This window comes from Mus musculus, chromosome X (genome assembly GCF_000001635.26).
Source record: "Mus musculus strain C57BL/6J chromosome X, GRCm38.p6 C57BL/6J".
NCBI classification, from domain to species: Eukaryota; Metazoa; Chordata; class Mammalia; order Rodentia; family Muridae; genus Mus; species Mus musculus.
In genome coordinates, this window is record NC_000086.7 from 94,532,883 (window position 1) to 94,546,897 (window position 14,015).

Consider the following 14,015-nt stretch of genomic DNA (forward strand, 5'->3'; position numbering starts at 1 on the left):
TGGAGCCTGGAGCTGAGACAATCCCTGCCAAACAGGTCTCAGCTGATTCTTCAGACATGCCTGAGAAGAGGGCCAGGACCCACACCCAGCTAAAAGGAACCAAAAGGAAGGACAAAGGCAGGCCAGGGACTGAGGCCTGAATCTCCTGCTAAGCCTGGGCTCTTCTCAGAATGTGGACATTGCCACGAACTAAGGAATAACACACTGTCCCTGACCATTATTGAGCCTTGGCCGAATTGTCTTTGCCCTTTTTTCCTATCACATACATTTTCTGCTCCTGCCTTGTTCACCTGGCCAAATTGTTTGTTTGTTTGGTTTTTGTTTTTTTGTTTTTTGTTTTTTTTTTGGCGTTTCGAGACAGGGTTTCTCTGTGTAGCCCTGGCTGTCCTGGAACTCACTCTGTAGACCAGGCTGGCCTCGAATTCAGAAACCACCTGCCTCTGCCTCCTGAGTGCTGGGATGAAAGGCGTGCGCCACCACGACCGGCCAAATACTAGTTTTAAAGTAAGTTATGGTCTAGGCCTTAGTTTTGTTTCTGGTGAGAAAGTCTCAGTAACTGAAGCAGTTCCTGGTTCAGGTCATAGCCAAAGGCCACCTAGCTCTGCTTAGAGCAGTTTTACTGCCTCAATCCCTGTTTTCTAAGCAACAAAGATCTCTCTTTATCCCTGTGTGAGACTATTTTTTAAAAACCATTTTTTGAGATAATTACATTATTTTCCCATCCTGTCTTTCCTTCCTCCTCCCATGTACCTACCCTTTCTTGTTAATTTTCAAATTCATGACTTTTTCATTAATTATTCTAACCTTTTAAAACTTGTTTTTATTGGTTATTTTATTTATTTACATTTCAAATGTTATCCCCTTCTCAGTTTCCCCTCTGCAACCCCCCACCCCTCCCCCTCCCCCTGCGTCTGTGAAGGTGCTCCCCCCTCTCCCGCCTCCCCTCCCTGGCATTCCCCTATACTGGGGCATTGAGCCTCCACAGGACCAAGGGCTTTTTCATTATGCATTCACTTTATGTTCAGATCAGATCGCAAGCCTCTCTCTCCCTCCTCTCCTCCAAGTCTCACCTTTACAGATCCTTGTCCCCTACTACTTGTCCCCTTCTCCTCAGAGAACAGGAAGCCCCCTTGGGTACCACCCCACCCTGGGACATTCAGTCGCAGCTTTTTGAGGCCTTTCATAAATTCTGTAAGTGTGATGAAGTTCCCCGATCCTGTGTCAACAGGGGATTGTGAGGCTCCTGAAGGACAGGCTGCATTTCCAGACTGTAAAGAGGTAATCAATCTATTAGCTCAGCCCTTTCTGGCTAATGTGGTTATGGGCATTACTTACAGAAGAGACTGGCACAGGACTCATTGTTATACTATTCTTGCCTCTATCCTAGTTACTTCACTTTCCACACGGATGTAATAAACATCCCAGAATCCTAGGCCACTGACCATCTGCTATCCTCCACTCTGACACCACTGGGTGTTTTACTTCTGACTTTTCTTTTTAATTATTTATTTTTATTCTTTAGTCATTTTTTACACTCCAGACTTCATCCTTCTTCCAGTTTACCCCCCACAACTGCTCCCCATCCCATACACCCCATCTCCAAGAAGATGTTCCCCCCACCCCGTCACCCCTATCCCACCAGGCCTCTCCACTCCCTGGGGCCTCAAGTCTCTCCTAGGGTTAGGTGCATCTTCTTTGACTGAACCCAGACCCAGCAGTCCTCTGCCTAAGTGTGTCTGGGGCCTTATATCAGCTGGTATATGCTGCTTGGTTGGTGGCTCAGTGTCTGAGAGATCTCGAGGGTCCAGGTTAGTTGAGACTGTTGGTCTTCCCATGGGGTCACCCTCCTCCTCAGCTTCTTCCAGCCTTTCCCTAATTCAACCACAGGGGTCCCTGACTTCTGTCCATTGGTTGGGTATAAGTATCTGCACCTGACTCTTTCAGGTGCTTGTTAGGCCTAGGGCACACCATAGCATCAGTAACAGTGTCAGGCCCTGGAACCTCCCCTTGAGATGGGTCCTATTTGGGCCTGTCACTGGACCTCCTTTCCCTCAGGCTCTTCTCCTTTTTTGTCCCTGCACTTCTTTTACACAGGGACAATTCTGGGTCAGAGTTTTGACTGTGGGATGGCAACCCCATTCCTCACTTGATGCCCTGTCTTTCTACTGGAGGTGGGCTCCTTCTCCCCACTGTAGGCATTTCATCGAGGGTCCCTCCCTTTGAGTACTGAGAGTCTCCCACCTCCCAGGTCTCTGGTATATTCTAGAGGGTCCCCACACCTTCTATTTCCTGTTTCCCCCAATATCTGCTCATGTTTCCCTCTCCCCCTCCCAGGTCCCTCTTACAAGTATTTGCTTTGACCATTCACCTGCCTTCACCATTCCTTTTCTTATACAGCATACCATCACATTCATTCCTTATGTGAAATAACCTATTACACCAGCTCTTAGATTTCACTGACAATTGTGTTCATTCATCCCTCCTTTGGTTTCCAAACCATTAGTTGGATCTACCCACATTTCCATCGTTTGAAAGCTGATTTGCCCTCTCCCTCTGGATATGCATACACAAAAGATGAGAAGCACACTTAATTCACTTTGCAATTTCAACATTTATTTCTGATACCAAAACTTGACAACACACAAGGAAAAAAAAAAGTAAGACAGAATAGCAAATAAATGTATTTTGCATGCCACTCTCAGTCAACAGGATGTGGCTCTCTAGATAGCGTGTTTTGAAGGAACCTGAGGCTTCAGCCTCACTCAGGGAAAACTATTGCAAATGATGAGCAGTATCTGTGAATGTAAGAAAAGGAGAAAATAATTCAATTAGCTGTATCAATAACGAACATAAACACCCAAGAGTACGTCTCTGTATTTCCCTTTTCTCCACCATGGATTTTGTTACTACTAGCTTAGGAATGTGAATACAATTCCCCCACTGACCCTACCTGCTTAATTCAAAGTGACTTACTTACCTGACAATTTACTCAACCCAGAAGAAGCCAATGGCACCGAAGTTGGCGGCGAAGTTGGCGGTGGCAGTACCACTGGGGCCAATGATGGGGCCAGTAAAGGCCTGGGGAAACCTGGAGCGGGCATTCTGGTGGTATCTGGCCCAGAAGGTAAAGGGGATCCTGGACCAAGGATCTCCAAAATCTCCTTCCTCATCCCAGGTCAGCAGCTCAAACTCAATGTCATCCCAGCTCCAGGGACCAGACACAGCCTCATCTCCAATTCCCATGCGGTTTCTCGCTTCAGCCCGGGCCTCTGCCTCAGCTGCAGCAGCATCCAGAGCATCCAAGGCTTCATCTGCAGCTTCCATGAACTGTGCAGTCCAGTCACGAGGGTCTCTCTTCTGAACCTACAATGAGAAATAAAAACAAGACCATAATCAGTAAGAGGGATGCAAAAAGAAAATACTGTACTATATATAATGGAATACTATTCAGCCTTTAAAAATGAAAATCCTACTATTTGTGACCATATGAGTGAAGCTGAAGGACATTATAGTAAGCAAGACAATACAGAGACAAGTAATGTAATTTTATTGATAAGTGGACAATCTAAACTAGACTCATAGGAGTAGATTAGAACGGTGGTTGCCAGGGGTTTAAGTGGGACAAGAAATAGGGACATATTCATTAAAGTGTATGAAGTTCAGCTAGATGTAATGAGTAAGCCCTGGGTATCTATTATGCAGCAGAATGTCTATAAGTTAATGACTAGTGTATATCTATACATTGCTGAGCTGAGTTTTTCTTGTGTGTTGCTATGTATGTACACATACATGTGCAGGATAGAAGCCAACCTTGGGTGTTGTTCCTCAGGTACCATCCACCTTATTATTTGAGATAGGGTCTCTTAACAAGCAGGCTGAACGTGAGCCCCTGTGAGGCACCATTTCCACCTCCCCAGCACTGGACTGCAAAAACACACCATTACCCCCAGCCTTTTTACACAGGTTAATCTATCCTCGATTCCTCCATTACCTCTGCAATGAATCTCAGCACTTTCATCTTGCTAGTCTCATGGTAGGAGCGGAGGCCCCAGAGGAACTCATACTCAGGAGGGTTGCTGTTGGGCACTCGTCTATAGTCCAGGTATCTGAGAAAAATAAGAGTGTGTTTATGGGCAGTCTGCAAAACAAACAAACAAACAAACAAACACAACAAAAAACCCATACTATGCTAAAGTTGTTGCCTCAGGATTTTACAATCTGAGACTGTGTACTATGGGAAGAGTGGACAGGCCTTTCTTAGAACCATGCTGTAGAAACAGTCTACCTCCGAGAGTATCTTCAGTAAACACTTCTGAGTAATTCTGGGAACCGACACAGGTGCGCTGCAAGTCACGTTTAGAGAACCTTTTCTGACACAGATCAAGCAGTCAGAATTACAAGAACCACTTACTTCTGCTTTACAAACTCGTAAGTAAGAAGTTTTCTCAGGTCACCAAGGAGGGGATGTCTCACCCTGATGGTAAAAAGGAAAACGACAATCAGAGAATTTGCCTGAAGAGAAGTAAAGGAGAGAGTTAAAGATTGTTTTCCTATCTCTCTACACCATAATTTAGACTCCCCCAAGACCACCAGGTTAATGCAATTCTGGTAGCATCCCTGCTGCTAAATGATACTTGAGATGAAAGAGCCCAATCATACCCAGGACGTAGTCCCATCTTGCGCAGTGCTTCCCAGAGGACGGCTGTGATAGGAGGCAAGAGGAGACAAGGCATGGAAAGTGAGCATGGAAATCAGACTGTAGCCAAGCCCCAGCTCCAAGGTCAGTCACTTACCCTCGGTGGCACGGTTGCCATTCATGAAGATAATGCCCAGAATCACTAAGAGGAGGCCAAGCTTCGGTGTGTCTTTGGTCCTAGAGGAGTATAAAAAGAATATAGATATATACATACCCAGCAGCCATCTGCATGAAAAACCCCACAAGCTTACCAATTTAGCTTCTCCAGTATTCCTCAGCAGAGATCATTATGCCCCCACTCTGCCCATGACCTCCTATGTGACTGAATACTGAGACTCTTAGGGGAAAAAAGCATCACTTAGAAAGACCATACTCCATCTCCTTTCCCATCTTACGTTCCCAGTATGCCAGCCAGGGACTCAGGGGTACTGATGAGAATATACAGATGCTCTTCTTTGTCGATTTCCTTCAGCTGGATTCCAAATTTCTACAGAAGAAAACCGATCAATGACGGCAGTTAGGATAACCTACCAATAGGCAGGCAGTCACAGCCCTGTAAGCCCTGTCCTTGCCATCATTCTTGTTTCTCAGGTCTGACTCTTTACCTTCTCCAGGACAAAGCATGCGCGCTCAATGATTTCTGGATAGACATCAGTGTATTCTCGGATGATATCCCTCAGCATTTCTGTAGGAGAGAAGGGAAGCACCTGGAGTGAGCTGGACCGTCCAGTGCCAGCCCCTGTGCCAGCCCTGCTGAGGGTAGCCCAGTCAGGTTCTTCTCAAGTACAATCAGCAGCTATGGGAGGGAGGGGACAGAATAAGCAAAAGATGCCCCTATCAAGGACATCAAGGACAGAACGACCTACCTGAGCGCTTGATGGGCACCTTCGTGTAGTCTTTAAGCATCAGGTACTTGACCAACTTATTTGCCTGGGGAGAAGTAATTAAAATGATGTTTGTAGAAAACGTGGCCGCCGGTTATAAATGGAAGGACTGCAGTAAACTAAGTGGAGAGGCACAGCACTTACTCTTTCCTGAAGAAGGGCCACATCTCGGGGCTGTGGAGGACCCTGGTTCTGTGAGGCACGAGAGTTGGAGGAGGATCTCAGATTAGGTGAGGGTCGTAAGTTCTGCCAGTCAGGTGGAATTGGCCAGTCGGCGGGGATCCAGTCAGGTGGAAAAGGCCAGTCGGAGGGAAAGGACCAGTCAGGAGGCATTGACCAGTCAGGTGGTACCTGCCAATCTGGAGGGCCCTGCCAATCTTGAGGGCTCTGCCAACTAGGTGGAGCCTGCCAGCTGGGTGGGCTCTGCCATCCAGGTGTACTCTGCCAGGCCATTGGGTTTGGCCAGACAATTGGGCCAGGCCAGACAATGGGGTTTGGCCAGATCACTGGATTCTGCCAGATCACTGGGTTAGGCCAGATCACTGGATTCTGCCATGCAACTGGGTTCTGCCAAGCTGATGGTGTCTGCCTAGCTGGGGGACTCTGACGTGCTGCTGGTGGGGTCTGCCTGGCTGTCTGGTTTTGCCAGCCTGATGGGTTCTGCCAAGCCAGTGGTGTCTGCCACACCACATTAGGGGGTGCTCCAGGTGGGTTCTGCTGAGTGGTCACTGGAACCGGAGCAGACCTCCAGTTCCCTGAGGCCAGTGAGGCACGCCTTTGATCCCCACTGTTGTTCTCTTCCACATTCAAGTTATTAACCTGTATAATTAGAGAGAAGAAAATTTCAGGGTCACTATTAATCCTGGGTCCTCCCAGTTGCTATCTTAGGAAGTACCTAGGAATCTTCACCTACACCTCACTAGCCACTGGTCACTTTGATTCTCTTTGTCTTTCAGACAGGCGTTTCATCTCCAAACCAGACAAAGGAAAAAACAAACAAACAAACAGAAAGTGGGACCTAGATTTCTCCTTTTCCTGTGTGACTACGGACAGTGCTTGGTTTCACCCTGAACTCGTTTCTTCCTGACTCTGTTCTCTCTAGAGAGTGAGGTACATCTTCAAGATCTAATTGATTCTGTGTGAGCCTGCCTAGCTTAAGACATGGTGTTTAATGTCAAAATGTAAGATGGCCTACACACATATTGCCTGTGTCCTTGTATCAACTCATCATCAGCCTGTGGACAACCTGGGCTCAGGAATAATAGTTACCTTAGCACCCCCTACAACTGTGCCAAAATACAGATAAATCCATGCCCTTTATTGTGTTTGGAGCCAAGGAAATTGGAAGAAAGGAGAGAGCCCAAAGCAAAGGGAAGCTAGCTGGGATCTCACCTTGCGGGTCCTCTTGCCCCGAATTATAGTCCGGGACTCCACGTTCTGAGTCTGGGAGCCATCTGCTGATGTCTGGGCTGCTGCACCATCAGCTTCAGAGATACCTGCGCTGGTCCCTACGTCAGCCATTTTGGCCTGATTTACATTCTGGGTCTGGGCATCAGCTCCAGGGACCTTAGTAGTGTCATTCCAAGCCTTAGCTGTCTTAGGCTGGTTGTTGGTCATCTCATTGGCACTGGGAGACTGAGGGAAATTGTAGGTGGTACCGGGGCCAGCCTTAGTGCTATTCTGACCCTTAAAGGCCATTTCAGACTTTTTAGCTGATTTGCCTGTGGGTGCTGCCTGGGAAAAGTCAGAGGCAGCATGTGGACCTTTAGGGGTGCCATTCTGTGACTTAAAGGCCGCCTTAGACTGATTCTTGGGCATCTCCTTGGCATTACGTGCCTGAGAGTAATCATTTGGCCCCTTTGTGGTGGCATTCTGGGCCTTAAAGCCTGTCTTAGGCCTGGCAGCAGCTGCTGAAACCTCAGTATCAGCCTTCTCATTGGCAGTTGGGGGCTGTGAACTCTGGGGACTAGCATTTGGCCCACTGGCAGCTGCTGTGGCCTGGCTGGTGGGCGGAGCCTCGGAGATCTGGATGGCTTCCATCAAGGTCTGCACAAGCAAGGCGCTGTCTTCAACAGAGGCCTCAGCCTGCAAACACAGGAGGGGCAACATTTCAATCTCTGAGCCTTACATGGCAGACCAGAGGAGGGGGGGGGCGCGGCGCAACGCAGCAGGGGAGCTGTAGACAGGCGTCACAGTACTCAGACGTGGGGGCAGAGGCGGGTCAAAGGGAGGCGGGGCGCGAACAAAATTTAATTAAGGGTAGAGGGGGCAGGGCAAGGTGAGGGACAGTCTGTGGCAGCAGGGGCTGGTGCGGAATGTGGTGCAAGCTCTGAGCCCCAAATGGGTTTAGAGACGGACTGGTTAGGCTTGAGGTGGGGAGCTCAAGACCCGAGGAGGGAGGAATCAAGGAGGATAAGCCGAGAGGGTGGAGGGGGAGTCTCGCGGCGTGGAGAAAGGGAGGGTGGAGGCGAGAGGTTGGGGGATGGGGCGACAGACTGCTCTACACGCGTCAGGGTTATGGAAAAAAAATGGTTCCTTACCCAACCCGCATTCTCTGGGCAGAATGCCCTGACTAACAGGGTCTCCCCTTTCTCTAAGCAGGGACCGATGGCTGAAAAGGGCCGCCCCTCCCCCCCATTCGATAAACGCTAGAAATCTGAGAGCCCGCGGTGTCTAGGCCGGAAGAAGGGCAAAATCAGATCCTGCCATTCGCGCGACCTAAGGGGCCGGGGGTGGGCGTAAACTGTCAGCAGGGGAAAAATGGGGGAATTGGGAGCGGGGTCCTCACCTGGAAGCCGCGGAGGCCTGCACCGCCGTCCGGTTTCTGAGCCATAGCTCTCGTCTCCCTGGCAAGAGCAGAGCCTAAGGGGGGGGGTGTGGGAGAGAGGAGCTGGGCATTACACTACAGAAGGAAAAGACATAGGACCGAATTCTGTGTGCGTGTGTGCTTTGATTCTGGGGGCGGGTGAGGTGCCGAGTCCGGGGGGAGAACCAGGCCTAAGCGGAGCGGGAAAAGTAACCGGTCGTCCCGCTAGACCATCTCCAATCTCAGACGCGGCCAGGGAAAAGCTTCAGCGCTGCCGTTTTGGAGTCAGAGAGGAGCTGTGGATGCGGTAGTTTACGGGGGCGGGGAGGGAGGGCGGCGAGCGGGGAGACACGGGCGTCCGAAAAGTTGAATTAAGGTTCTGAATTCAGAGGAACCATCTAACGGGATCAAGGTCGGGAAATAGGATTCGGGGAGGGAACTGGAGAAAAGATTCAGGGGGACGGACGGAGTTTCAAATTAGAAAAGGGTCGGGAGCAGGGTCTGAATCCGGGAGCAGGCAGAGCAGGGGGCTTCCGAATCCAGGGTGAAGGGACTGGGAGAAAAGAATGGCGGAAGGACGCCGCGCCAGGGGGGCAGATGCCCCGTCTGGGGGCGAACCTCACCTTGCCTCAGGGCCGAACCCCAATCCCTTCGCTGTTTCCTTCTTCGCGACTCAAGAGGATCGGGAATGGCTCTGTCCGGCTCTCGGCACCCGCACTCTCTCCGCGTCCAGGAGAAAATGCCAGCGCGGCAGCTCGGGCGACCCCGCCTCTCCGCCTAATATACCACCCACCGCCTCTGGACGCGCCGCGCATGCGCAGCAGATCACTGTCCAAATAAGAGTCCCGCTTGCTTTCCCAACAAAAGCTTCATCCCAGAGCCATTGTTGCGCATGTGCACTTGGAGGAGAGCCCGCCTCCTTGCCAGCACACTATCCCACCGCCAACCAGGTTGACAGTGGACAAAGGTTCCTCCTCCCCTTCTCCTTACGCATCCACTCCTTCAACAGATGCGCAGCGCCTTTCGGTCCCACCCCCTGGCCCGACACACCAGCCCCCTACCTTTCTCCGCAATGCGTCTATGCTCAGTCCCGCCCTTTTTCCCGAACTCTCTCTAGCCAGGTCCGCAGCTCCCGCCCACCCCCGTGTGCAGAGCCCCGTAGGTAGGCCCCCCGCGGGGGTCTCTTATTTCGAAACATGCTAGGCCTCTGCTGAGTTCACCCACTCTACGACGCAGAAACCTTAAAGGCCAGAAAAAAAAAAAAAACCATTGCAGAGATACCGGAGCAAGGGTCGCCCGGGGGGGGGGGGGATCTATAGGTTTCCTCTCACTGGACTCAGAAAATGAGCTTTTTCTCTCGCCCTTTTGGCAGTTTTTGCCCATCGAAACCCTTTTTGAGGGCTGGGTTAGAGAGGTGAGGGAAAGGCGTTGGGCTGTGGGGTCTGCCCTGGGGCTTGTTTTTCTTGCAGGCTGTTTTAGGGAGATGGATGGAGTGCAACATTCTCATTTAACACACCAGGTAGCTAATGCAGAAGCCCGGGGCATTGAGCTGGTACCACACAGAAAGGCCAGAACCTGCCCCAGCACCGCTGCGCAGGCTGGTAATCCCAGCACTCTGGGGACTCAGGGAAAGCCCTGAGTTCCAGGCCAGCTGTGCAACTCTGAGACTTGATCTAAAAGACAAACAAAACCATCCATGAGGGGCCTGGATTTTCCTGAGTGTAAAATCTAGTCTGAGAACAGGGGCACTCCTTCAACCTCTATTGGAATAACAAGCTGTCCTCTCCCCAATATTTGTTCCATGGGAATAAGGCTTGTGTTCTAGGAGGCCTGGCATGTGTGGGGACCCTTTAGGTTCGTTCTGTGCTCCTCTTAGTAGGCAGTCTCCAGGAGCGAGACCGCAGGCTTTCTTGGTGACTGCTGGAGCGGCCAGAGCATTCAGGTGTGTCTGCCTTGTTCTTGCAGAATGAAGCTGGCCTTGGCTTTAGAATTCCGGGAGGAGTGTCTGCCCTATCTGTCCCTCGCTGTGTGAGTCCCCTGAGATATAGTCACTACACTTTAGTGGACTTCTCTGAGCCTGGTTTACTCACTACTATCCAAAACAGGAATCCCGCAAAGAGGGTCGTGCCCAAGGACACACAGCCAGCTGTGCTTCCAGGACAGCTGGGGAAACAAACGCAGAAAGATGGCATACAGATGCGAAATGACTCAATCCAAACCCATCCGTTTCCCAAGTCCCGGGCAGACCTTAGCGCGTTTCCCATTTATTGTGGCGTCAGCTCCTGTGAGGAGCCTGCATAGGAAAGAAGGCTAATGCTAGGAAGGACTGCAGCATTTTGTCCCCAAGGGCCAACATCAATTCTGCCAGGCTGGATGACTTCCCTCATCTGTTGCATAGCAACCTCCCCTGTCAGCTGCCTGTTTTTCCTCAGCACTTCCTCTGTAAAGTGTCTGCAGTGGGACGTGATCAGACTCAGGAAAGGAGGTCTGAGGTGCCATTTTATATTTTCTCTGCTTCCACGTCTGTATCTTCAGTCATGATCCAGCCTGTACCTTATGGACTTGCACCCTGCTGTCCCCTCCCTTCTCCAGGTGGATATCTCTTGATATTCTCAAAATTATTATTTCAAAATTTATTCATATATATATGAATATATATGTATGTATATATTCATATATATATGAATATATATGTATGTATATCCTCACCACTGTTTCCTTTAGTTTTGTTCTTTTTGTCACATGAGATTGGGAGTTTCTTTAGGGATATGGATATGGAAGTTTGCCCAATTTACTCGTTGTTGTACCTTCAGCACGAAGAACAATGCCTACCTAATACGTTTTATATTCTCAATAAAGATTGTTTGATAAATGAATGAATCACACAATCTACCCCATTGCTAAAGCTAGAAGCCTGAGAGGAAATTTTTTTTTTTGCCCGATAAATTCACGTATTATTTTTTTGTCATATACAGAGACATAATTCATTATGGCAACAGTTTATATTCATCATTGGGGATTGAAATATCTAAATGCTATCAAAGTTAAGTAATCAGTTTTGAATCCTCACCACCCTGAGCCAGTGGCTAAGGCTTTTCTGCTACCTTTCATATAGCATTTTTAAGCTCAGGCACAGAGCTTCTTACGTCAATAAGATAATAATGCACGTGGAAATATTTTAAATGGCACTCTTTTGCCTAATACTCCACATTCTTCTTTCAGGTCTCTCAGATGTGCATTGTTAGCATGATGTTTAAATCCCTGCTTGATCAAAGAGTCGTGTTTTTATCATTGGACAAGAACCAGGAGCATACGCATTTTTGCATGTTTTTATCTTATCAGAAAAATCTTTCTCTGCGTCATTCTTTTAAATGTTTAACGTTCTTTTTTGTGTCTGTTCATGTTGTAACAGGGATCCTGGTGTTAGCTGAGTTCATTTTGGGGGAAAAGGCAAAGGACTGAGTGAGCAGAAAAGACAAAAGGACTGGAATGCGGGGGGGGGGGGTGGGGGTGGGGGTGGGAAGCTTTCCAGAAGCTAAAAGGCTCTCAGGCTCTTTCCTTGGAGCTGGGAGGGGACACTGGGAGGTGAGAGTCTGAGGGGTGGGACATGAGTCTAGATGGGGTGGGACATGAGTCTAGATAGGCTGCTTTGTTGTTGTTTTAAATTAAAACCCCTGAGTCCTTCTATTTTTCTTAGTTCTTATCCAGATGTTTGTCCCTGAGCAGGCCTGTCTTTCTAACTTCCCCTCAAAGTGTATGTGGGTTTGTTTCTCTGTGTGTATGCTACATATGTGCTGGCTTTTGGATGCCAGAAGAGAGTTGTAGTCCCTGGAACTGGAGTTACAGAGGTGGTTGTGTGCCACCTGGTGTGGGTGCTGGGAACTGAACTGACTAAAACGGTTTGGCCATCTCTAGCCCCTAATTTTTATTTTTACATTTTTTTGTGTGTAAACAGATATCCATTTCTTTGAGTTAAATGTACAACAGTGCAATTTCTGGGCTTATAGTAAGTGTGTGTTAGCTTTACAAGAAGTTACAGATCTTTTCTAGAGTGGCTCAACCATTTTACATCCCATTAACCACATATAAGTGGTTCAATTTCTACAAATCTTGGGTGACATTTGTAGTCAGAATTTTTAGCAATAGTGTGTAGGAATAGCTCACCGTGCTTTTAATGTGCATTTACTTGGTGGTTAACTGAATATATTTATGTATGATAATTTCACACCCGTATCTCCTTTTTAGTAAAATGTCTCTGTATACGTTTGATCCATCTTCTATTTGGGTTGTCTTACTGCTTTTGCTAGCGATGTTGGACCTTGGTAAGATCACTGCCGCACAAGCAGGAGGATCTGAGTTCAAATTCCTAACACACATGGAAGAAGCTCATTAGAGCTTTGCACACCCACTGTGGGGGTGGAGACAGGAGGATTGCCGGATTTTTCTGTCTGGTAGTGAAAGACTGCCTGAGAATAAAACAGAAGCACTTGCCATCCTCCTTTGGCTTCTGTGAGTGCATGGGTGTGTACCTCCACACACCCATGCATGTATGTACCACATACATTTGCCATACTTACACTCACACACACATGGATGTATACAGATTAACAAAGAGAATAAGTCAATTAGTTTAAACCTTGAATATTGACTTTTTCTAGTTTATTCATGAGTCTGTTGTCAGATATGTGGTTTGCAAGTTTTCCCAGTTTATGGCTTATCTTACTCTTACTTAAAACATTTATTTTTATATGTATGTATGTATGTATGCATGAAGGTGCCCATGGATGTTGGAAGAGGATGTTGGCTCCCTTGAAGCTGTAGTCACAGATGGTTCACATGGGTGCTGCACACTAACCCCGATTGCTCTGGAAGAGCAGCAAGCACTCGTAACTGTTGAGTCATCTCTCCCACCCCCTCTTTCTATGTTTCCTCTTTTTCTTTTTCAGTAGCCTTTTAAAAGTTTATTTATGTTATGTGCATTTGCTGTTTTGCCTACATGTATGTCTGTGTGAGGGTGTCGAATCCCCTGGAACTGGAGTTACAGACAGTTGTGAGCTGCCCTGTGGGGGCTGGGAGTTGAACCCAGGTCATCTGGAAGAGTAGCCAGTGCTCTTATCCTCTGAACCACCTCTCCAGGCCCTCTTTATTCTCCCCTCCTCTCCTCTCCTTCCCTCTCTCTCTTGTTGTTTGATACATGGCTTTTTTTGTGTAACAGAACTCTGGTTGTCCTGGACTCTCTTTGTAGATCAGGCTGGCCTTGAACCTCCAGAGATTCTCCTACCTCTGTCTCCCAAGTGCTGGGATTATAAATTCATGTGCCACTATGCCTGGCTCTTTCTCTTCTCTTCTCTTCTCTTCTCTTCTCTTCTCTTCTCTTCTCTTCTCTTCTCTTCTCTTCTCTTTTTTAAATTTTAATTTACTCTTTTTTTTTCACACTCCAGATTTTTATCCCCCTCCCGGTCCACCCTCTGACTATTCCACATCTCATACCTCCCCACCCCCTCTATGAAGATGTCCCCACCCCAGCCCCCACCTTACCAGAGCTCTCCACTCTCTGGGGCCTCCAGTCTCTTGAGGGTTAGGTGCATCTCCTTTTTATTTCCTTTTCCCTTTTTCTTTTTATTATTTA

The 14,015-nt window shown here is 48.3% G+C and overlaps 1 protein-coding gene across 2 annotated transcripts; it reads right to left on the bottom strand.

Moving 5' to 3' along the window:
* Positions 1–2,591: 2,591 nt before the first annotated feature.
* On the bottom strand, positions 2,592–9,143 carry Maged1 (melanoma antigen, family D, 1). Of its 2 annotated transcripts, NM_019791.3 has the most exons (13): positions 9,010–9,143; positions 8,369–8,442; positions 6,973–7,665; positions 5,725–6,399; positions 5,563–5,626; positions 5,302–5,381; positions 5,092–5,183; positions 4,794–4,873; positions 4,660–4,702; positions 4,412–4,474; positions 3,992–4,106; positions 2,978–3,363; positions 2,592–2,795 (listed from the first exon to the last, which is right to left on the bottom strand). In NM_019791.3, the coding sequence occupies exons 2-12, from the start codon at positions 8,411–8,413 to the stop codon at positions 2,986–2,988; spliced, it is 2,328 nt and encodes a 775-aa protein (NP_062765.1). In that variant the 5' UTR covers positions 8,414–8,442; positions 9,010–9,143; the 3' UTR covers positions 2,592–2,795; positions 2,978–2,985. The 2 variants fall into 2 exon arrangements, 1 of the variants encoding a protein (NP_062765.1); NR_157578.1 differs by having other exon boundaries at positions 4,794–5,183.